Source organism: Hyla sarda, chromosome 1 (genome assembly GCF_029499605.1).
Source record: "Hyla sarda isolate aHylSar1 chromosome 1, aHylSar1.hap1, whole genome shotgun sequence".
NCBI classification, from domain to species: domain Eukaryota; kingdom Metazoa; phylum Chordata; class Amphibia; order Anura; family Hylidae; genus Hyla; species Hyla sarda.
In genome coordinates this window covers 7,955,649-7,980,488 of record NC_079189.1, presented here as the reverse complement: position 1 = coordinate 7,980,488, position 24,840 = coordinate 7,955,649, and the positions used below count along the sequence as shown (strand labels likewise).

At 46.3% G+C, this 24,840-nt stretch overlaps 1 protein-coding gene across 4 annotated transcripts; it reads left to right on the top strand.

Moving 5' to 3' along the window:
• Positions 1-1,635: 1,635 nt before the first annotated feature.
• On the top strand, positions 1,636-24,297 carry LOC130296822 (probable N-acetyltransferase CML5). Of its 4 annotated transcripts, none has more exons than XM_056548855.1 (3): positions 1,636-1,850; positions 8,642-9,245; positions 10,178-10,325. In XM_056548855.1, the coding sequence occupies exons 2-3, from the start codon at positions 8,648-8,650 to the stop codon at positions 10,270-10,272; spliced, it is 693 nt and encodes a 230-aa protein (XP_056404830.1). In that variant the 5' UTR covers positions 1,636-1,850; positions 8,642-8,647; the 3' UTR covers positions 10,273-10,325. The 4 variants fall into 4 exon arrangements, with proteins under 4 accessions (XP_056404830.1, XP_056404978.1, XP_056405058.1 ...); XM_056548930.1 differs by lacking the exon at positions 1,636-1,850 and adding an exon at positions 5,289-5,326 and having other exon boundaries at positions 8,642-9,309; positions 10,178-10,313; XM_056549003.1 differs by lacking the exons at positions 8,642-9,245; positions 10,178-10,325 and adding an exon at positions 23,597-24,297.
• The last annotated feature ends 543 nt before the right edge of the window (positions 24,298-24,840 follow it).

Genomic DNA, 24,840 nt, shown 5'->3' with positions numbered 1-24,840 from the left:
GGATGGGCTTGCAGCTGCAGGCGACACCCAAGTCGCTACCCCTGGCACGGCTCGACCACACAGGCGGCTGAGGAGATGCGTGGCACAGGAGGGATGAGGCAACTCGTAGTCAGGATAGCAGTAGGTCAGGGCAGGCGGCACAGTAGCGTAGTCAGGACATAGCAGGAGTTCAGTAGGCAGGCAGCAGAGGAGCAAGGTCAAGTCACAAGAGCAGGAGGTCTGGTACACGGCAAGGCAATACAATGGAATGCTTTCTCTAGGGCACAAGGCAACAAAGATCCGGCGTACTGGCCCTTTAAATCTTAAAGCTCCAGTGTAAGCACGCCCTAAGGGACGGGGACACGCGCCGGAGCAGAGAGGTGGAGGCAGAGGCAGGAGAAACACCTGGAGAGTGACGGACTGGGGCTCGCATGCGGGCGCGTCCCGGGATGCGAGTCCCTGCCCCATCGGCAGCAGAAGGTAAGGGGACCATGCGCTCACGGCCAGCGTGTGAGGCCGGAGCGCATAGTGTAACAAAGGTTACAGCTACTTATACAAATCTATGAAGAGGGGAGGAGAGGGGAGTAGGTAACTGCAGCGTGAGAGGGACAGAGAGGAGATCCTGAGAGTTCTAGTAAGTGCTATTCATCTTGAGAACCACCCCATATCCTATTAACATTCCTCCCACCCCATATCCTACTAACATTCCTCCCACCCCATATCCTATTAACATTCCTCCCACTCCATATACTACTAACATTCCTCCCACCCCATATCCTACTAACATTCCTCCCACCCCATATCCTATTAACATTCCTCCCACCCCATATCCTATTAACATTCCTCCCACCCCATATCCTACTAACATTCCTCCCATCCCATAATATCCTATTAACATTCCTCCCACCCCATATCCTACTAACATTCCTCCCACCCCATATCCTATTAACATCCTTCCCACCCCATATCCTACTAACTTCCCTCCCATCCCATATCCTATTAACATTCCTCCCACCCCATATCCTACTAACTTCCCTCCCATCCCATATACCATTAACATTCCTCCCATCCCATATCCTATTATCGTTTTTCCTACAAAATATCATCCATATATATCCCTCCCACCCCATATTCTCCTTATGTTCCTCCCACCCTATATCCTCCTTACACCCCCCACTCAATGTCCTAATATTCTCTTTACATCCCTCCCACTGCATATCTTCCCCTGATCCCTCCCACCATATATCCCCCTTACATCCCTCCTACCTTATATTTTTCCCACATACCTCCCATCCCTCTTTGTATCCATACCACCCTATATCCTCCTTACATCCTCCCATCCCATAGGTTCCTTCCACCCTTCCACCCAATATCTTTCTTACATTCATCCCGCCCCATATCCCCCTTACATTCCCCTACTCCATATCTTCCTTAGATTCCTTCCACCCCATATCCTCTTTACATTCTTCCGAACCTATATACATCCCTTCTTACATCCCTCATACTCCATATCCTTCTTACATCCCTCCTACTCCATATACATAGCATCCACCCCATATCCTCCTTACATCCCTCCCATCTCATGTGACTATGAGAATCCATGTAAACAAACTCCATGTGGAGGCAATGTCATAGTATGGGCATAGATCTGTGTAATGGGAGCACACTATACAGAGAGATCTTCTTCACGCAAGTCACTCAATATAAGTATAAGGTGCAGGTAGTAGACCGTGTGATCAGCCTCCAGAACACTATTGGTTAATAGAGCTTTATAAGTCTCAGATTGACCTCTGTCCTCACAGCTCCGAAACTGCACTGAGAGGACAAAGACAGTGAAGAGGCTGAGCCCCACAGGACTCCTAGGATACGTGGTATGTGTGGGTTAGAACAGGAACCCCAGGGTGTTATATGATCCCCTCCTCCCCATCACACACAGCAGGGTCGGGGTTACCCACATGTATTAGCTCAGGAGCCAAAGGAGCGGAAGAGGCTGAATAGTCGGGCGGAGCAGAGACTTTCTGTAGAGAAGCTGACTGATTTTAACCATTCAGTGACCACTGCAGTGTAGAGGATTGTAGCTGCCCTCACCACAGCTGTTGAGATCATTTTGATTCAAATCATTGATGAATTCACAAAGTTCCTCCGATGTTCCTTTCCACATAAAAATGATGTCATCAATTAATATAGCCCAAAATTGGACCCTGTCGATGAGACGGTGAGTGTCAGTAAGAAAAATCCTACGTTCCAGGCACCCAAAAATAGGTTGGCATATGAGGGCGCACTTGCCGCCCCCATAGCCGTACCCTATACATGCTAATGAAAGGTCTGCTGGAACAGGAAGTAGTTATGAATTAAAGCAAACAACAAAATATTAACTATAAACTCACCAATATTAACTATAAACTCAACAGAAAGGTCTGGACTGCGTGTATCCCATCAGTGTGGCGTATAGAAGTAAATAGCGATCCAACGTCACACGGGACAATGGTCATATCATCTAAGAAAATCTTTAATGCATGATAATACTGTATACCTCTAAATAAAAGTCATTCAGCTACCGAATAATGCTACTATACAAGGAACAAGTAACACCCAGTAACTACAGGGGGCATCTTCTCTAAACTGAGTTATTTGCTTTTCCTTGTCTTCTCCATCCTTACCTCTATGCAAATACCCCATCTGTATTGTTCCACAGAGCAATTAGGCCCCTTCTGTGCCCCCATATAGAAGTAAACACCCTTTGTACCCCCATATAGTATTTAGACCACATCTGTGCCCAATATAGTATTTAGGCCCCATCTGTGTCCCATATAGTAATTAGGCTTCAAGACAGCCCCTTATAGTAGTAAGGTCTCCCTTGTGTCCCCATATAGGAGTTAAAAGGTTATCCAGGATTAGAAAAACAGTGCTAATTAAGAAAAATAAATAAAAACAGCTCCACATTGGTCTTCAGGTTGCATGTGGTAATGCAGCTCAGTTTCATTTAAGTGAATGGGGCCATGTAGTAATACCACACATAACCTGAGGGCAGGGGTGGTGCTGTTTTTTTTAAGAAATCAGCTATGTTTTTCTAATCCTGGATAACCCTAATACAACTCTCAATACAATATCAGATTACATGTTATCCTTGTATTTGTCACTTATAAGATGTATCAGTTTTCTGAGGGATTAGGTTGTAACACTCATGTTTCTGAAGACAGGAACTCTGGTGTATGTGGATCTGCTGGACCTGTGTGGCAGATGACTCGGACCGTACCAGGGAGCAGAGTCTAAGGTGCCGCTCTTCACCAGAGCCCGCCGCAAAGCAGGATGGGCTTGCAGCTGCAGGCGACACCCAAGTCGCTACCCCTGGCACGGCTCGACCACACAGGCGGCTGAGGAGATGCGTGGCACAGGAGGGATGAGGCAACTCGTAGTCAGGATAGCAGTAGGTCAGGGCAGGCGGCACAGTAGCGTAGTCAGGACATAGCAGGAGTTCAGTAGGCAGGCAGCAGAGGAGCAAGGTCAAGTCACAAGAGCAGGAGGTCTGGTACACGGCAAGGCAATACAATGGAACGCTTTCTCTAGGGCACAAGGCAACAAAGATCCGGCGTACTGGCCCTTTAAATCTTAAAGCTCCAGCAGCAGAAGGTAAGTGGACCATGCGCTCACGGCCAGCGTGTGAGGCCGGAGCGCATAGTGTAACAAAGGTTACAGCTACTTATACAAATCTATGAAGAGGGGAGGAGAGGGGAGTAGGTAACTGCAGCTTGAGAGGGACAGAGAGGAGATCCTGAGAGTTCTAGTAAGTGCTATGCATCTTGAGAACCACCCCATATCCTATTAACATTCCTCCCACCCCATATCCTATTAACATTCCTCCCACTCCATATACTACTAACATTCCTCCCACCCCATATCCTATTAACATTCCTCCCACCCCATATCCTATTAACATTCCTCCCACTCCATATACTACTAACATTCCTCCCACCCCATATCCTATTAACATTCCTCCCACCCCATATCCTATTAACATTCCTCCCACTCCATATACTACTAACATTCCTCCCACCCCATATCCTACTAACATTCCTCCCACCCCATATCCTATTAACATTCCTCCCACCCCATATCCTATTAACATTCCTCCCACCCCATATCCTCTTAACATTCCTCCCACCCCATATCCTACTAACATTCCTCCCACCCCATATCCTACTAACATTCCTCCCCCCCCATATCCTATTAACATCCTTCCCACCCCATATCCTACTAACTTCCCTCCCATCCCATATCCTATTAACATTCCTCCCACCCCATATCCTACTAACATTCCACCCACCCCATATCCTATTAACATCCTTACCACCCCATATCCTACTAACTTCCCTCCCATCCCATATCCTATTAACATTCCTCCCACCCCATATCCTACTAACATTCCACCCACCCCATATCCTATTAACATCCTTACCACCCCATATCCTACTAACTTCCCTCCCATCCCATATCCTATTAACATTCCTCCCTCCCCATATCCTACTAACTTCCCTCCCATCCCATATACCATTAACATTCCTCCCATCCCATATCCTATTTTCGTTTTTCCTACAAAATATTATCCATATATCCCTCCCACCCCATATTCTCCTTATGTTCCTCCCACCCTATATCCTCCATACATCCCCCACTCAATGTCCTAATATTCTCTTTACATCCCTCCCACTGCATATCTTCCACTGATCCCTCCCACCATATATCCCCCTTACATCCCTCCTACCTTATATTTTTCCCACATACCTCCCATCCCTCTTTGTATCCATACCACCCTATATCCTCCTTACATCCTCCCATCCCATAGGTTCCTTCCACCCTTCCACCCAATATCTTTCTTACATTCATCCCGCCCCATATCCCCCTTACATTCCCCTACTCCATATCTTCCTTAGATTCCTTCCACCCCATATCCTCTTTACATTCTTCCGAACCTATATACATCCCTCACACTCCATATCCTTCTTACATCCCTCCTACTCCATATACATAGCATCCACCCCATATCCTCCTTACATCCCTCCCATCTCATGTGACTATGAGAATCCATGTAAACAAACTCCATGTGGAGGCAATGTCATAGTATGGGCATAGATCTGTGTAATGGGAGCACACTATACAGAGAGATCTTCTTCACGCAAGTCACTCAATATAAGTATAAGGTGCAGGTAGTAGACGTGTGATCAGCCTCCAGAACACTATTGGTTAATAGAGCTTTATAAGTCTCAGATTGACCTCTGTCCTCACAGCTCCGAAACTGCACTGAGAGGACAAAGACAGTGAAGAGGCTGAGCCCCACAGGACTCCTAGGGTATGTGGTATGTGTGGGTTAGAACAGGAACCCCAGGGTGTTATATGATCCCCTACTCCCCATCACACACAGCAGGGGCGGGGTTATCTACATGTATTAGCTCAGGAGCCAAAGGAGCGGAAGAGGCTGAATAGTCGGGCGGAGCAGAGACTTTCTGTAGAGAAGCTGACTGATTTTAACCATTCAGTGACCACTGCAGTGTAGAGGATTGTAGCTGCCCTCACCACAGCTGTTGAGATCATTTTGATTCAAATCATTGATGAATTCACAAAGTTCCTCCGATGTTCCTTTCCACATAAAAATGATGTCATCAATTAATATAGCCCAAAATTGGACCCTGTCGATGAGACGGTGAGTCTCAGTAAGAAAAATCCTACGTTCCAGGCACCCAAAAATAGGTTGGGATATGAGGGCGCACTTGCCGCCCCCATAGCCGTACCCTATACATGCTAATGAAAGGTCTGCTGGAACAGGAAGTAGTTATGAGTTAAAGCAAACAACAAAATATTAACTATAAACTCACCAATATTAACTATAAACTCAACAGAAAGGTCTGGACTGCGTGTATCCCATCAGTGTGGCGTATAGAAGTAAATAGCGATCCAACGTCACATGGGACAATGGTCATATCATCTAAGAAAATCTTTAATGCATGATAATACTGTATACCTCTAAATAAAAGTCATTCAGCTACCGAATAATGCTACTATACAAGGAACAAGTAACACCCAGTAACTACAGGGGGCATCTTCTCTAAACTGAGTTATTTGCTTTTCCTTGTCTTCTCCATCCTTACCTCTATGCAAATACCCCATCTGTATTGTCCCACAGAGCAATTATGCCCCTTCTGTGCCCCCCATATAGAAGTAAACACCCTTTGTACCCCCATATAGTATTTAGACCACATCTGTGCCCAATATAGTATTTAGGCCCCATCTGTGTCCCATATAGTAATTAGGCTTCAAGACAGCCCCTTATAGTAGTAAGGTCTCCCTTGTGTCCCCATATAGGAGTTAAAAGGTTATCCAGGATTAGAAAAACAGTGCTAATTAAGAAAAATAAATAAAAACAGCTCCACATTGGTCTTCAGATTGCATGTGGTAATGCAGCTCAGTTTCATTTAAGTGAATGGGGCCATGTAGTAATACCACACATAACCTGAGGGCAGGGGTGGTGCTGTTTTTTTAAGAAATCAGCTATGTTTTTCTAATCCTGGATAACCCTAATACAACTCTCTGTGCCCCCAATATAGTAATTAGGCCCTGTCTGTGCCCCACACAATGTCTCCAGTTTGTCCCCCATGTTTCCCCATATAACAGTTAGGCCCCCCGGTGCCTTTGACATGTTAGACCCACCACTGTCATATAGTACAAGACATCTGGAAAGTCTTCAGACCTTTTTACTTTATTACACTTTCACATTTTGTTATGTCGTTGCATTGTATACATGTAGTAAGACCCCCCCCACACCGCTCTTATATAGTAGTTAGGCTGCCAAACTGCTCACATATAGTAATTAGGTCCCAACACTGCTCTCATATTGTAATTAGGTCCCAACACTGCTCTCATATTGTAATTAGACCCCCACACTGTAGTGGTTGGACGCCCAAACCGCTCTGATATAGTAGTTAGACCTCCACACTGCTCTCATATAGTAATTAGAGCCCAACACTAACCCTATATAGTAGTTTGGTTCCCACAGTACCCTCATATAATAGTTAGGTCCCCCACACTTCCCCCATATAGCAGTTAGGCCCCCACACTGCTTTCGTAGAGTAGTTAGATCCCCACACTGCTCTTATATAGTAGTTAGCTTCCCACACTGCTCTCATATAGTAGTTAGGTCCCCACACTGCTCTCATATAGTAGTTAGGTCCCCACACAGCTCTCATATAGTAGTTAGACCCCCACACTGCTCTCATATAGTAGTTAGGCCCCCACACTGCTCTCATATAGTAGTAAGGCCCCCACACTGCTCTCATATAGTAGTTAGGCCCCCACACTGCTCTTATATAGTAGTTAGCTCCCCACACTGCTCTCATATAGTAGTTAGGTCCCCACACAGCTCTCATATAGTAGTTAGACCCCTACAGTTCCCCCATATAGTAGTTAGGCCCCCACACTTCCCCATATAGCAGTTAGGCCCCCACACTGCTCTCATATAGTAGTTAGGCCCCCACACTGCTCTCATATAGTAGTTAGGTCCCCACACTGATCTTATATAGTAGTTATGTCCCCACACTGCTCTCATATAGTAGTAAGGCCCCCACACTGCTCTCATATAGTAGTTAGGTCCCCACACTGATCTTATATAGTAGTTATGTCCCCACACTGCTCTCATATAGTAGTAAGGCCCCCACACTGCTCTCATATAGTAGTTATGTCCCCACACTACTCTCATATAGTAGTAAGGCCCCCACACTGCTCTCATATAGTAGTTAGGCCCCCACACTGCTCTCATATAGTAGTTAGGTCCCCACACTGATCTCATATAGTAGTTAGGTCCCCAAACTGATCTCATATAGTAGTTAGGTCCCCACACTGATCTTATATAGTAGTTATGTCCCCACACTGATCTCATATAGTAGTTAGGCCCCCACACTTCCCCATATAGTAGTTAGTCCCCCACTCTTCCCCCATATAGTAGTTAGGCCCCTACACTTCCCACATATAGAAGTTAGGCCCCCACACTTCCCCCATTTATAAGTTAGGCCCTTACACTGCTCTCATATAGTAGTTAGGCCCCCACACTTCCCCCATATATAAGTTAGGCCCCCACACTGCTCTCATATAGTAGTTAGGCCCCCACAATTCCCTCATTTTGAAAGTTATGATGGCATTTTTTTTGTTATTAAACATTTTTAGTTAGCTTACACATACAAACTGTATTTACAAACCAATTTACACTGTCCCATGAAAAAACATTCTTAATAAATCTCTCTAACAGTATATTAGAAAGTTTCTGAATATTACTTGATGCAATGATGAAGCTGTACGTAGACAAGTCTTTAATAGTTACATTCCTTTGGGTAGTTTGCACTTTCTTTTTTGCAGAGAGCCAGGTCTATGTCTGACTATTTTATCCAAGGACTCTGACTATGATGAGGCCAGGGACTTTGACCACGCCCTACGGCTGCCCCACATGTGGCTTCCAGCATTGGCTATGTTGACTCTTCCTGCACAATGGCCTTCCTTGCAGTTGTCGTAGCTTTAGTCACTGAGGGCAGAGGGGGCGACAGCTGTTTCTTACGGTGAACATACTTCTACTGGCTATACAATACCAGTTGTGTAAGTCATAATTCCTTTCTTCTTGCAGGAAAACATGTACCAGATCAGGCTCTACAAGGACTCTGATTATGATAGGGTTCGAGAGATCTTCGCTCTTGGAATGATGGAACATACGGGAAAAGCTTTCCATATTTCACTACGTCTCCCGCGTGTCTGGACATTTCTCCTGCTGACGTTCTTTCTTCTCTTCTATATCACTGGGTCATTCCTGATGTCCTCTCTCGGTGTGGTCATTGATATAGGGCTCTTATATCTCATCCACTGGGGCATCTACTGGTTCTATGTCTCACACTGTCTATCCGACGACATGTTGGATATTCAGAAATATTATCTCCAGCGGGACGGTTACTGCTTTTGGGTGGCAGAGTCATCAGGAGAGGTGGCAGGGATGGTAGCTGCTGTCCCACCACATGAACCTGGAGGAGAGAGACAAGTGGAACTTGTGAGGCTGTCAATTCCCAAAAAACACCGGGGGAAGGGTATTGCTAAGGCCTTGTGCAGGACAGTCATTGACTATGCCCGGAGGAGAGGCTGTGAGGCGGTGGTCTTGGGAACCTCATACCCTCAAGGTGATGCCAGGAAGATGTATGAGAAGATGGGTTTTAGGAGAACCAGAACTGCCTATGCCCCAGGTCTGATAACAAAAATCCTTGCCTTTAAAATGTTGTTCTACCAGTACAACCTTCCCCTCCATAGGTAAAAATATAAAGAAACTAAGTCTCAAGTCTTTGTATCGTGATTGACCAAGATCAATAAGACGGCAACTGAGCTTCCTTAAAGATTTTATTAAGCACAAAACACCACTAAAATAAAAATCTAATTTCCAATTGAACAATTGCATAATAAGGAATTCTCTTGGACTTTAGTATTGTTGGCTTCTCCATAGCTATACACTATACCACATGCTACACTAACATTCCGCTCCATCACTAGTTATTAACACATTACAGTCTGTGATTGAGGAGGGGTGTGGCATCTATGGGGGTAGGGAGAAGCGGATTACAGGCCAAACTTCTCGTTAAACATATGGGGCGGTTGGGGAAGTAGAGGGGCGTTAGTCCATTGTGCCTGTGTGAACATTATATCTTAAGCAGAGCACAATGCCCTTATTGTCTGGGGTTCCAGGAGTCAGATACCATTGATCATAAGGAGAGAACATCATATTCAAGGCCCAGAGAACTCCTTCAAGTCAGATGATTGTATATTATAGTCCTTTAGTCCTCCTATTTAATAGGAGACCATTTTTTCACCCGCAGAGGGTATTGCCTAAAGCATCCACCACCCCGTACCTACAATATGTAGATCTAGACTTCCCCGATTACAACTCATCAGTATTTTTTGTCATTCCACCAGATGTATTATTTACAAGCTATATCTTGCAAACAACATCTAACACCGCATCTATTTTATGGGCATGCCTAGATGACATTGTTATATAGGCACCTACGTTTACCATGGTTTGGCACTATTTTTTTCCTGGAGAATTGTGAAAGTATATTAGTATAGTCCTGACCAAGAGACAGATGCTCTCGTAAGAGTCTTTCTCCACATGCTCTGTCTTTAGGTGATCCCCATCTACTGATTAATTCACATCATACAGAAGCCGGACTGATGAATAGAAGTTTCAATGGTCACCCCACTTTTTGTTTACATTATTAAAGAAAATCGAATAATTCCTTAAATATTTCTTCAATAAAAATATAAAGACTCTTGCCTGACTTATCAATCTCCTTACTTTATTCTACTCCTCCCGAACCCACCGTTCACTTTGAAAAACTGCTAGAAGTCTGTCACTAATGAGATGGAGAGGGCTCACTGAGGGATCAGGTTACAGCTGCTCATACAAATCTGTGGAGAGAGGAAAAGGGAGGAATAACTACAGAGTAAACGAAGCAGAAGGACAGACGGTTCTGCTTCATACACACAAAGTATTTACCTTTGATCAGTTTATAGTAAATCATTTAATAATTCCCTTGTTGTAATCTCCTGACCCATATGAATAGTTTTTTTAGGTGTCTTTTTTTTTGCCCTCCTCTGGATCAACTTGGTACGGACTCATTAGGGTTACAGGTTGAACTTGATGGACTCATAGCTAAGACCCTTGACCTATAGGACTTTTAACTGAGACCCCCCTGACCTACTGTACATGGCTCATAGTTGAGACCTCCTAACCTATATGAATAATAGCTAAGACCCCCATACCTTTATGACTCATAGCTAAGACCCCCCTGACCTCAATGACTAATAGCTGAGACTCACTAACCTTTTTGACTCATAGATATTACCCCCAGACCTTTAAGACTAATAGCTGAGACCCCCCAACCTACATGACTCATAGCTAAGATCCCCTGACCCATATGGCTCATAGCTCAGACCTCTGAATTATATGACTCATAGCTGGGATCCCCTGACTCATATGGCTCATAGTTAAAGAGTACCTGTCACCGAATAAAACGTTTAATATAGTGTTCCTTATGTAATTAGCAAACACTTTCCCATTCACTTGCTTTTAAAATTATCAACATAAATATGTATAAAATGTAATAGAAAAATCAGCCACTAGGTGGCGCTGTTCTGTTCCCTGCCACAATTAATACAGTGAGTTTGGTCTTGGCAGGAGACCAAACTCAGGAAGTGTTACTCTGCACTGAGCTTGATTGACAGCGGTACAGAGCCTCACTGAAAGCTGAAAAGAGCCTCACAGAAACACACTCACTGCACTGCAAAGATGCGAGGGCAGAAGTTGTCCCCCAGCAGGCTTCAGTGATGTCTTGCCTGCTGGGAAAAGCCCACTTTTTCCTGCTATGAGATTGCTCTACGTGAGCAAGAATAAAGGTATGATACACAGTTATTTAAAGCTCTGAATTTTTTTAAAGGGTGGGACGGGTGTTAGGAGTAGTTAGGGAACATAGCCTGAGTTAGTTTAGAAATGTTTATTTGGTGACAGGTATTCTTTAAGACCCTCTGACATATATGACTTATAGCTGAGATCTTTTATAACTATAACTCATAGTTGAGAACCCCTAACCTATATGAATAATAGCTTAGACCTCTAACCTTTATCACTCATAGCTTAGGTCCCATAAGCCTCTACCAGTCCACACTGAAGAGATATCATCTCAATTCTGCATTCCAACTCCGAGAGGGAGATGTGCTTATAGCCAGAAGAGAAAAGTTTCTATTCTGCAACTACTAGACTCCTAGTGGGCCTCCGGCCGTAGCCGCTGTTGCTTATTAACCATGCTACAAACCTTACAGCCCTACGCCCTGCTACAGGGAATTGCAGCACACCCAATCATGAGTAACAAAAGACTTCTAAGCAGTCCCATATACCATAGGAACCCAACCTGTGAAGATCCCTTACAGCAGAGTATAGACAGGTTCTTCTCAAAAAATTAGCATATTGTGCTAAAGTTCATTATTTTCCATAATGTAATGATAAAAATTTAACTTTCATATATTTTTGATTCATTGCACACCAACTGAAATATTTCAGGTCTTTTATTGTTTTAATACTGATGATTTTGGCATACAGCTCATGAAAACCCAAAATTCCTATCTAAAAAAATTTGCATATCATGAAAAGGTTCTCTAAACGAGCTATTAACCTAATCCTCTGAATCAACTTATTAACTCTAAACACCTGCAAAAGTTTCCTGTGGCTTTTAAAAACTCCCAGCCTGGTTCATTACTCAAAACCGCAATCATGGGTAAGACTGCCGACCTGACTGATGTCCAGAAGGCCATCATTGACACCCTCAAGCGAGAGGGTAAGACACAGAAATAAATTTCTGAACAAATAGGCTGTTCCCAGAGTGCTGTATCAAGGCGCCTCAATGCGAAGTCTGTGGGAAGGAAAAAATGTGGCAGAAAACGCTCCACAACGAGAAGAGGTGACCGGACCCTGAGGAAGATTTTGGAGAAGGACCAATTCCAGACCTTGGGGGACCTGCGGAAACAGTGGACTGAGTCTGGAGTAGAAACATCCAGAGCCCCCGTGCACAGGTGTGTGCAGCAAATGGGCTACAGGTGTCGCATTCCCCAGGTCAAGACACTTTTGAACCAGAAACATGTCAGCTGCCACTTTTGAACATGCCATGTCAGCTGCTGGTGTTGGCCCACTGTGTTTTATCAAGGGCAGCGTCAATGCAGCTGCCATCAGGAGATTTTGGAGCACTTCATGCTTCCATCTGCTGAAAAGCTTTATGGAGATGAAGATTTCATTTTTCAGCACGACCTGGCACCTGCTCACAGCGCCAAAACCAATGGTAAATGGTTTACTGACCATGGTATTACTGTGCTCAATTGGCCTGCCAACTCTCCTGACCTGAACCCCATAGAGAATCTGTTGGATATTGGAAAGAGAAAGTTGAGAGACGCAAGACCCAACACTCTGGATGAGCTTAAGGCCGCTATCGAAGCATCCTGGGCCTCCACAACACCTCAGCAGTGCCACAGGCTGATCGCCTCCAGGCCGCGCCGCATTGAAGCAGTCATTTCTGCAAAAGGATTCCCAACCAAGTATTGAGTGCATATCTGAACAGAATTATTTGAAGGTTGACTTTTTTTGTATTAAAAACACTTTTCTTTTATTGGTCGGATGAAATATGCAAATTTTTTGAGCTAGGAATTTTGGGTTTTCATGAGCTGTATGCCAAAATCATCAGTATTAAAACAATAAAAAGACCTGAAATATTTCAGTTGGTGTGCAATGAATCTAAAATATATGAAAGTTTAATTTTTATCATTACATTATGGAAAATAATGAACTTTAGCACAATATGCAAATTTTTTGAGAAGAACCTGTACCCTTATATGCCCCTAAACTATTTCCAAATTTGTACTCAAGCTACCAAGGGGAATCTTACCTCATCTCATAAGACAAAGCATGTATAAACTACCGAAATCCTGTATTAATCAAAAAGCAATGCGAGTCCTCACCTTGGCATAAAACTATAACTTTATTAGAATTTTTTTTTTATATTACAATTACAATAGGACAGACATAAACAGGAACAAATCCACATGAGAAAATACTAAAACTGTTGAATTTCAAATCCCTTCTTATGGTATTCTATACTAAAAATGTGTGAACTGACCTTTATATAGTAACCTATTATGTCACCCGATAAGCATAATGAATATAGTTTAGCCCAAATAAACATAAAATAACAATCGGCGTACCGTATCAATAGTTCAGAATCTCAATGCTGATTTGGGCCATTGCGGGTGGACGCTGTCAGCAGAGGCGGCTCCCTAATTAGGCAAGTTAGTCAGCCGCCTAAGGCCTTGCTCTTTTGGGGGCCTTGTTGCAGCCTAACTCACCCCCTAACAATGTAAAATGAATAGTGATGCATACAAAATGCAATTGAAATAGTTCTTTTTTACTATCACTTGCCTCTCTTTTGTATTAATGAGTGTCTGTGAGGGCCTCATGTCGAGTTTTGACCAAGGCCTCACAAAGTCTGGAGCTGCCTCTGGCTGTCAGACAGGAACATCCATTGTGTCTCCCGGCAGAGTAACACACCGCCTCCTGTCTCTGCGCCGACACGGCCGACTCATGCTATCATTACCAACGAAAAACCATAGATGAAATATCTCCTGTATGTTCTTAGCTGAAATGTCTGGAAACATTTGAGAAATTCCACATAGAATCATCATTGACATCATCTCTCAGTGCCTCAGTGGTGTAAGACTGGAGTTTGGGTCCAGGTTTTGGGAGTGACTGAAGGTTCTGGCCATAAAGTCACTTCCATACTTCAGTTTTTGGTGTTTTGTAAGACTAGGACCTGGTCTCCCAGATATAAGTGAGCACTTAGAGAGAGCAGCAGGGAGGGTTTGGCCTTAAGCCAAGATGAGCTTGTGTGTTTTTTTGACTTAGAGGGCTACTCCTCCCCTAGAAATCTTACCCCCTATAGCGGGGGTCCCGTCACTGGAGACCCCCACGATCTCCCTGCTGCATCCAGCGTTGGTTTAGAGTGTCGGGTGCTGCGCTGGAGGCTCTGGACGTCACAGCTATGCCATTCAATACAAGTCTATGGAAGGAGGGGTGATGGCCGTCATGCCCCCTCCCATAGATTTGCATTGAGGGGGCATGGCCGTGACATCACGAGCATCGCCAGTCATCTGGCACAGAGCTAACTTTGCCCTGTTCACCGGATGTCTGGGGTGCCCCAGCCAAGAATGCGGGAGTCCCCAGTGGCGGGACCCCTGCAATCAAACATCTTATCACCTATCCTTTGGATCGGGGATAAGATGTCTAGGGGAGGAGTACCCCTTTAACCTGCAAAGTTGGGTGAGAAGCTCAGAAGTTTATGTTTTATGGATAACCCTATGTGAAGGACTTTGGCTTTCTGTTTTACTGTTTTACGACATGCTGCACAATGAATACATTACGTTCACAGGATTTTCTGCCATAATCCTATACCACTGAACCTTAACACCTGCCTCTTTGTGTCTATTTGCCTGGCTTGCACAACCTTTTTGGAGGGTCCCGTTCTACAAAAGCTTTAGAAACTCTCTTCATCATGTATGGTGGGAGATACGATGAAACAGCTACCAAGAAAGTCATTGTTGGCTTTAGACAGTTTTTGACTTTTCTATATATCAGGGCTATCTTTTAGCTGGAACCGCAAAGTGATGTTGGGCGCAACCAAGCTGTATAAGGAAGGTGTGAGAAGGTGAAAGGCATCGTGCTGGATGGGCGATATGTGTCACCAAGGCTCCTGGCCTTGGTGAAGTAAGAGCCGGTATTAATTCAGTGTCAGTGCTGCAATGCAGACTGACACTATGGCCGTAGTATGGCTGGAAGGCCAATCCGGGATGGCTCTTACTGGGAATGATCAAGTGTAGGGTGGTGGCCATTCCCCACAATCCAGGCCGCCTTTTGTTGGCCTTAAAGGCAGCCTGCTTCACCAACTGGCGGGGGGGGGGGGGGGGGGGGGATTTGCTAGTTGCAGCTCACAGTGCCAGAGAGAGCTGAGGGTGGAGTTCTTCCCTGAGAGTTTGGAAGCTGGCGAGCAGCCTGCCTGTAGGCTTCGAAAAGACCTGCTTGATGCAGCATGGCATGGACTCAGGTGTGAACAAATACCTAAGGATTACAGGTGGACTTTTGTTAGGTGGGAATAAAACACTGAACTTTGATTTGAAAAGTACTGTTTCCTTGCCTCTATACTGCAACCGCACCTGTCTGCAAGAGCGAGTCATCACAAAGGGTTCTACAAAGGCCCCTGAGTTCATCTGGAAGGTAGTTCAGATCAGAGTGTTTGTGCTCCACAGGCTTCTGAGGAACATCGAAGATACTTTTCTAACTTTGGTATTTTTTGTACCACTATTTGTGTAGACTTTGCACTATAGTCGGCCATGATTGAAGGGGACTCCTCTTTACTCACAAACCTCACCGGGGCCTTCTCCCTGCCCCACCAGTCTTGATTAGAGAGAGAGAAAAAAGTGGAGAGAGGACAGCGCCTCGTGTGATACCGTAAAACAACGGACCCCAGTTGGAAACCCTGGCAGGGTAAACTCTCACCTGGTGACCCTCTTGAGGGTTATGCGTATCTCCCCGTTTCCAGGGGTGTTGGAAGTGTCCGTGCTGCAGCCGAGGTGCCTTGACTGGTATCCTGTGCAGGAACCCGTAGGATAATGGATTGTGGAGAAAAAAGGAGGCCCTTAGGTCCGGCGCTGCTTGGTCCACACAGGTTAAGTCGAAATAGTGGTGGAGGTTAAAAGTGGTTTATTTAAAATTAATAAATAAAATAATTTTCCAAATGCATGCTCGCATGCATTTGGAAAATTGTTTTATTTATTAATTTTAAATAAACCACTTTTAACCTCCACCACTATTTCGACTTAACCTGTGTGGACCAAGCAGCGCCGGACCTAAGGGCCTCCTTTTTTCTCCACAATCCACCAGTCTTGATGGATAGATGTCTACATGTTTGGGTTAGGGAAAAAAATCTATCCATCAGGGCTGGTGGAACAGGCAGAAGCCACAAAGGATTGTCCCGATGACTGGAGGTTCAGGCAGCCTAAAAGTGATGACAGATTCCTTTTAAATGAGCACTGTCATTAAAACTAATTTTTGATATTGCACTCCTTATGGTCAATAAAAATCTTTCTAATATACTTTGTTTAAAAAAAATCACATTTCCCCCATCTCTTGCACAGACTTTGGACTCCTGCTGGCCTGGCAGAAGTCCAAAATCAGGAAATGCAGTCTTGAATGCTGAGGGGGGGGGGAGGGGGGAGTGTGCTGTCTTATACAATAATAGCTCATCTCACAGGGCTGTGTGTAGAGTAAGGGAGGACGTTCTCCCCTGTATGGCTTCAGATGATGTCACGCCTGCTGGGGAACGCCCCCTTCCCAGTCTGTGAATCTGACTGAGAATGAACAGAAAATACAGAAGAATATCAAGGTAGAAAACTAAAAAAAAATAATAAAAATAAAGGCAGGGGGTGGGTTATCATGATGGGGGCAGTAAACTGGGAGGATTGTAAAATTTTACAAGATCATGACAGGTACTCTTTAAGTGTACCTGCTTGAAATGCATTGGTGGCTTAATGTCAGGAGCAATGTATGCTACCGTGTGTATGGACCTGGACTACTCACCATCATCTTGGATAATATTTGTATAGTGATTTCTTCTGTAGTAAACCATCATTTAGTCTTCTGGTTGATGTATGTGCATGAATAAAATTAGAATAAAATATTCTGCACAACAAGAACAATAGGTAACGCTATTTTTTCTGTTAATAAACACAATATATGGTATTCTGTGATACAAAATTATATTACAAAATTTCACTAGCTAGCTCCTTCCCCGCTTGGCATGCGCCAAGCCATCAGCCAAGTGTGGGTGGTGGTGGCAGGGCAGTAACCAGCAATCTATATGTTACGCCGAGCGCTCCGGGTCCCCGCTCCTCCCCGGAGCGCTCGCTACACTCTCGCTACTGCAGCGCTCCGGTCAGATCCACTGACCCGGTGCGCTGCGATTCCGCCTCCAGCCGGGATGCGATTCGCGATGCGGGTGGCGCCCGCTCGCGATGCGCACCCCAGCTCCCGTACCTGACTCGCTCTCCGTCGGTCCTGTCCCGGCGCGCGCGGCCCCGCTCCCTAGGGCGCGCGCGTGCCGGGTCTCTGCGATTTAAAGGGCCACTGCGCCGCTGATTGGCGCAAGTGGTTCTAATTAGTGTGTTCACCTGTGCACTCCCTATGTATACCTCACTTCCCCTGCAATCCCTCGCCGGATCTTGTTGCCATTGTGCCAGTGAAAGCGTTTCCTTGTGTGTTCCTAGCCTGTGTTCCAGACCTCCTGCCGTTGCCCCTGACTACGATCCTTGCTGCCTGCCCCGACCTTCTGCTACGTCCGACCTTGCTTCTGTCTACTCCCTTGTACCGCGCCTATCTTCAGCAGTCAGAGAGGTTGAGCCGTTGCTAGTGGATACGACCTGGTCACTACCGCCGCAGCAAGACCATCCCGCTTTGCGGCGGGCTCTGGTGAATACCAGTAGTGACTTAGAACCGGTCCACTAGCACGGTCCACGCCAATCCCTCTCTGGCACAGAGGATCCACCTCCTGCCAGCCGGCATCGTGACAGTAGATCCGGCCATGGATCCCGCTGAAGTTCCTCTGCCAGTTGTCGCCGACCTCACCACGGTGGTCGCCCAGCAGTCACAACAGATAGCGCAACAAGGCCACCAGCTGTCTCAACTGACCGTGATGCTACAGCAGCTACTACCACAGCTTCAGCAATCATCTCCTCCGCCAGCTCCTGCACCTCCTCCGCAGCGAGTGGCCGCTTCAGGCCTACGACTATCCTTGCCGGATAAATTTGATGGGGACTCTAAATTTTGCCGTGGCTTTCTTTCTCAATGTTCCCTGCACTTGGAGATGATGTCGGACCAGTTTCCTACTGAAAGGTCTAAGGTGGCTTTCGTAGTCAGCCTTCTGTCTGGAAAAGCTCTGTCATGGGCCACACCGCTCTGGGACCGCAATGACCCCGTCACTGCCTCTGTACACTCCTTCTTCTCGGAAATTCGAAGTGTCTTTGAGGAACCTGCCCGAGCCTCTTCTGCTGAGACTGCCCTGTTGAACCTGGTCCAGGGTAATTCTTCCGTTGGCGAGTACGTCGTACAATTCCGTACTCTTGCTTCAGAACTATCCTGGAATAATGAGGCCCTCTGCGCGACCTTTAAAAAAGGCCTATCCAGCAACATTAAAGATGTTCTGGCCGCACGAGAAATCCCTGCTAACCTACATAAACTCATTCATCTAGCCACTCGCATTGACATGCGTTTTTCCGAAAGGCGTCAGGAGCTCCGCCAGGATATGGACTTTGTTCGCACGAGGCGTTTTTTCTCCCCGGCTCCTCTCTCCTCTGGTCCCCTGCAATCCGTTCCTGTGCCTCCCGCCGTGGAGGCTATGCAGGTCGACCGCTCTCGCCTGACACCTCAAGAGAGGACACGACGCCGCATGGAGAATCTCTGCCTGTACTGTGCCGGTACCGAACACTTCCTGAAGGATTGTCCTATCCGTCCTCCCCGCCTGGAAAGACGTACGCTGACTCCGCACAAGGGTGAGACAGTCCTTGATGTCAACTCTGCTTCTCCACGTCTTACTGTGCCTGTGCGGATATCTGCCTCTACCTTCTCCTTCTCTACTATGGCCTTCTTGGATTCCGGATCTGCAGGAAATTTTATTTTGGCCTCTCTCATCAACAGGTTCAACATCCCGGTGACCAGTCTCGCCAGACCCCTCTACATCAATTGTGTTAACAATGAAAGATTGGACTGTACCATACGTTTCCGCACGGAGCCCCTCCTAATGTGCATCGGACCTCATCACGAAAAAATTGAGTTTTTGGTCCTCCCCAATTGTACTTCCGAAATTCTCCTTGGACTACCCTGGCTTCAACACCATTCCCCAACCCTGGATTGGTCCACTGGGGAGATCAAGAGTTGGGGTACCTCTTGTTTCAAGGACTGCCTTAAACCGGTTCCCAGTACTCCTTGCCGTGACCCTGTGGTTTCCCCTGTAACCGGTCTCCCTAAGGCCTATATGGACTTTGCGGATGTATTTTGCAAAAAACGAGCTGAGACTCTACCTCCTCACAGGCCTTATGACTGTCCTATTGACCTCCTCCCGGGCACTACTCCACCCCGGGGCAGAATTTATCCTCTCTCCGCCCCAGAGACTCTTGCTATGTCTGAGTACATCCAGGAAAATTTAAAAAAGGGCTTTATCCGCAAATCCTCCTCTCCTGCCGGAGCCGGATTTTTCTTTGTGTCCAAAAAAGATGGCTCCCTACGTCCTTGCATTGACTACCGCGGTCTTAATAAAATCACGGTAAAGAACCGCTACCCTCTACCTCTTATCTCTGAACTCTTTGATCGCCTCCAAGGTGCCCACATCTTTACCAAACTGGACTTAAGAGGTGCTTATAATCTCATCCGCATCAGAGAGGGGGATGAATGGAAAACGGCATTTAACACTAGAGATGGACACTTTGAGTATCTGGTCATGCCCTTTGGCCTGTGCAACGCCCCTGCCGTCTTCCAAGACTTTGTTAATGAAATTTTTCGTGATCTCTTATATTCCTTTGTTGTTGTGTATCTGGACGATATCCTGATTTTTTCTGCCAACCTAGAAGAACACCGCCAGCATGTCCGCATGGTTCTTCAGAGACTTCGTGACAATCAACTTTATGCCAAGATGGAGAAATGTCTATTTGAATGTCAATCTCTTCCTTTCCTAGGATACTTGGTCTCTGGCCAGGGACTACAAATGGATCCAGACAAACTCTCTGCCGTCTTAGATTGGCCACGCCCCTCCGGACTCCGTGCTATCCAACGTTTTTTGGGGTTCGCCAATTATTACAGACAATTTAGTCCACATTTTTCCACCATTGTGGCTCCTATCGTGGCTTTAACCAAAAAGAATGCCAATCCTAAGTCATGGCCTCCTCAAGCGGAAGACGCCTTTTAACAGCTCAAGTCTGCCTTTTCTTCTGCTCCCGTGCTCTCCAGACCTGACCCATCTAAACCCTTCCTATTGGAGGTAGATGCCTCCTCAGTAGGAGCGGGAGCTGTCCTTCTACAAAAAAATTCTTCCGGGCATGCTGTTACTTGTGGTTTTTTTTCTAGGACCTTCTCTCCGGCGGAGAGGAACTACTCCATCGGGGATCGAGAGCTACTAGCCATTAAATTAGCACTTGAGGAATGGAGGCATCTGCTGGAGGGATCAAGATTTCCAGTTATTATTTACACCGATCACAAGAATCTCTCCTATCTCCAGTCTGCCCAACGGCTGAATCCTCGCCAGGCCAGGTGGTCTCTGTTCTTTGCCCGATTTAATTTTGAAATTCACTTTCGGCCTGCCGATAAGAACATTAGGGCCGATGCTCTCTCTCATTCCTCGGATGCCTCGGAAGTAGAGCTCTCTCCGCAACACATCATTCCTCCTGACTGCCTGATCTCCACTTCTCCAGCCTCCATCAGGCAAACTCCTCCAGGGAAGACCTTCGTCACTCCACGCCAACGCCTCGGAATCCTCAAATGGGGTCACTCCTCCCATCTCGCAGGCCATGCGGGCATTAAGAAATCCGTGCAACTCATCTCTCGTTTCTATTGGTGGCCGACTCTGGAGACGGATGTTGTTGATTTTGTGCGGGCCTGCACTGTCTGTGCCCGGGATAAGACTCCTCGCCAGAAGCCCGCTGGTCTTCTTCATCCTCTGCCTGTCCCCGAACAGCCTTGGTCTCTGATTGGTATGGACTTTATTACAGACTTACCCCCATCCCGTGGCAACACTGTTGTTTGGGTGGTCGTTGATCGATTCTCCAAGATGGCACATTTCATCCCTCTTCCTGGTCTTCCTTCTGCGCCTCAGTTGGCAAAACAATTTTTTGTACACATTTTTCGTCTTCACGGGTTGCCCACGCAGATCGTCTCGGATAGAGGCGTCCAATTCGTGTCAAAATTCTGGAGGGCTCTCTGTAAACAACTCAAAATTAAATTAAACTTTTCTTCTGCTTATCATCCTCAATCCAATGGGCAAGTAGAAAGAATTAACCAGGTCCTGGGTGATTATTTACGGCATTTTGTTTCCTCCCGCCAGGATGACTGGGCAGATCTTCTACCATGGGCCGAATTCTCGTATAACTTCAGAGTTTCTGAATCTTCTTCCAAATCCCCATTTTTCGTGGTGTACGGCCGTCACCCTCTTCCCCCCCTCCCTACTCCCTTGCCCTCTGGTTTGCCCGCTGTGGATGAAGTGACTCGTGATCTTTCCACCATATGGAAAGAAACCCAAAATTCTCTCTTACAGGCTTCATCACGCATGAAGAAGTTTGCTGATAAGAAAAGAAGAGCTCCCCCCATTTTTTCTCCAGGAGACAAGGTATGGCTCTCCGCTAAATATGTCCGCTTCCGTGTTCCTAGCTACAAATTGGGACCACGCTATCTTGGTCCTTTCAAAATTTTGTGCCAGATTAATCCTGTCTCTTACAAACTTCTTCTTCCTCCTTCTCTTCGTATTCCTAATGCCTTTCACGTTTCTCTTCTTAAACCACTCATCATCAACCGTTTCTCTCCCAAACTTGTTTCTCCCACTCCTGTTTCCGGCTCCTCGGACATCTTCTCAGAAAAGGAGATACTGGCCTCCAAGAAGGTCAGAGGGAAAACCTTTTTTTTGGTCGATTGGGAGGGCTGTGGTCCTGAAGAGAGATCCTGGGAACCTGAGGACAATATCCTAGACAAAAGTCTGCTCCTCAGGTTCTCAGGCTCTAAGAAGAGGGGGAGACCCAAGGGGGGGGGTACTGTTACGCCGAGCGCTCCGGGTCCCCGCTCCTCCCCGGAGCGCTCGCTACACTCTCGCTACTGCAGCGCTCCGGTCAGATCCACTGACCCGGTGCGCTGCGATTCCGCCTCCAGCCGGGATGCGATTCGCGATGCGGGTGGCGCCCGCTCGCGATGCGCACCCCGGCTCACGTACCTGACTCGCTCTCCGTCGGTCCTGTCCCGGCGCGCGCGGCCCCGCTCCCTAGGGCGCGCGCGCGCGCCGGGTCTCTGCGATTTAAAGGGCCACTGCGCCGCTGATTGGCGCAAGTGGTTCTAATTAGTGTGTTCACCTGTGCACTCCCTATGTATACCTCACTTCCCCTGCACTCCCTCGCCGGATCTTGTTGCCATTGTGCCAGTGAAAGCGTTTCCTTGTGTGTTCCTAGCCTGTGTTCCAGGCCTCCTGCCGTTGCCCCTGACTACGATCCTTGCTGCCTGCCCCGACCTTCTGCTACGTCCGACCTTGCTTCTGTCTACTCCCTTGTACCGCGCCTATCTTCAGCAGTCAGAGAGGTTGAGCCGTTGCTAGTGGATACGACCTGGTCACTACCGCCGCAGCAAGACCATCCCGCTTTGCGGCGGGCTCTGGTGAATACCAGTAGTGACTTAGAACCGGTCCACTAGCACGGTCCACGCCAATCCCTCTCTGGCACAGAGGATCCACCTCCTGCCAGCCGGCATCGTGACACTATATAGATTGCTGTTTACTGTCTGTTCCTATGGTACAGTTAAGGTGCAATGCACGGCTTTACTGGTTACAATGTATGCCTCCTGCCCTTTCTGAGCTGTACCTGGCTCTGTAGACGTGAGCACAGCTCAGATCAGGGTCTCCACCCTTGTATATCGTACCTCACAGTGCACCACTACATGACACTTTACACTCTGTGAGCCGGGCATGCTGTACCCGACCCATGGACAGTCACTGTTGACCACTTACACTAGCCTTCATGTATAAAGAGGCTCATACCTGCTCATACATTCAGGCCGGCCTCACACGGTGCTGACCAGGTGTGCACGTGGTGCAGCCGACACCAAAAGTCACAGGGACTGATGCATGGCCCCCTTAGTCTCTCATTATGTCTCACATTTTCTATTCCTTCAAGTCAATACCTCAGTCTTCATCCTGTAATTTTTTTCTTTTTTTAGGTAATCACTATGTTCTCGCAAAACGTGCGATTGTACAAGGACTCCGACTATCATAAGGTTCGGGAGATGTTCACCTCTGGCTGTTTTGAACACACGACTGCCGCCTTCTGCCACGCCCTAAGACTTCCCCATAATTATCTTGCTCTTCTCATAGTCTTCCTTCTCCCCCTACTGACCACCGGATCTTTTGTAATATCCATTGTGGGTGTAGTCGGTGTCGTGGTTGCCCTCTGGTTCTCCATTACAAACGTAATCTCTTTCTGTGTTAAAATAGCTCTGGAGGGGGACCTAAAGGACATTGAGAGATATTACACGAGAGAAGACCATTGTTTTTGGGTGGCCGAATCAGCAGGGGAGGTGGTGGGCACTGTGGCTGCTGTCCCTCTACACAAAGGTGGGAAGACCATGGAGCTGAAGAGGATGTCGGTGGCCAGCACATACCGAGGCAAGGGAGTCGGCAAGGTTCTATGCAGGACAATGATTGACTTTGCTCAACAACGTGGGTGTAATGCGGTCATCCTCTTCACCACATCAATACAGGCTGATGCCGTACGACTGTATGAGAAGATGGGGTTCCGGCATGTGGACACCTCATACCAAGGGTCATTGAGAAATTGGCTCCTTGGTTTTATATGGGTGACTTACAGATATGACATTCCGGCACATAAATAAAGCTTTTTTAACCCCTTAAAGGGGTTATCCAGGAAAATCCTTTTTTGTATATATCAACTGGCTCCAGAAAGTTAAACAGATTTGTAAATTACTTCTATTAAAAAATCTTAATCCTTTCAGTACTTATGAGCTTCTGAAGTTTAGGTTGTTCTTTTCTGTCTAAGTAATCTCTGATGACACCTGTCTCGGGAAACGCCCAGTTTAGAAGAGGTTTGCTATAGGAATTTGCTTCTAAACTGGGCGGTTCCCGAGACACGTGTCATCAGAGATTACTTAGACAGAAAAGAACAACCTTAACTTCAGAAGCTTATAAGTACTGAAAGGATTAAGATTTTATAATAGAAGTAATTTACAAATCTGTTTAACTTTCTGGAACCAGTTGATATATATAAAAAAGTTTTTTCCTGGAATACCCCTTTAATCCCTTAAGGACTCAGCCCATTTTGGCCTTAAGGACTCAGACAATTTAATTTTTACGTTTTCATTTTTTCCTCCTCGCCTTCTAAAAATCATAACTCTTTTATATTTTCATCCATAGACTAGTATGAGGGCTTGTTTTTTGCGCGACCAGT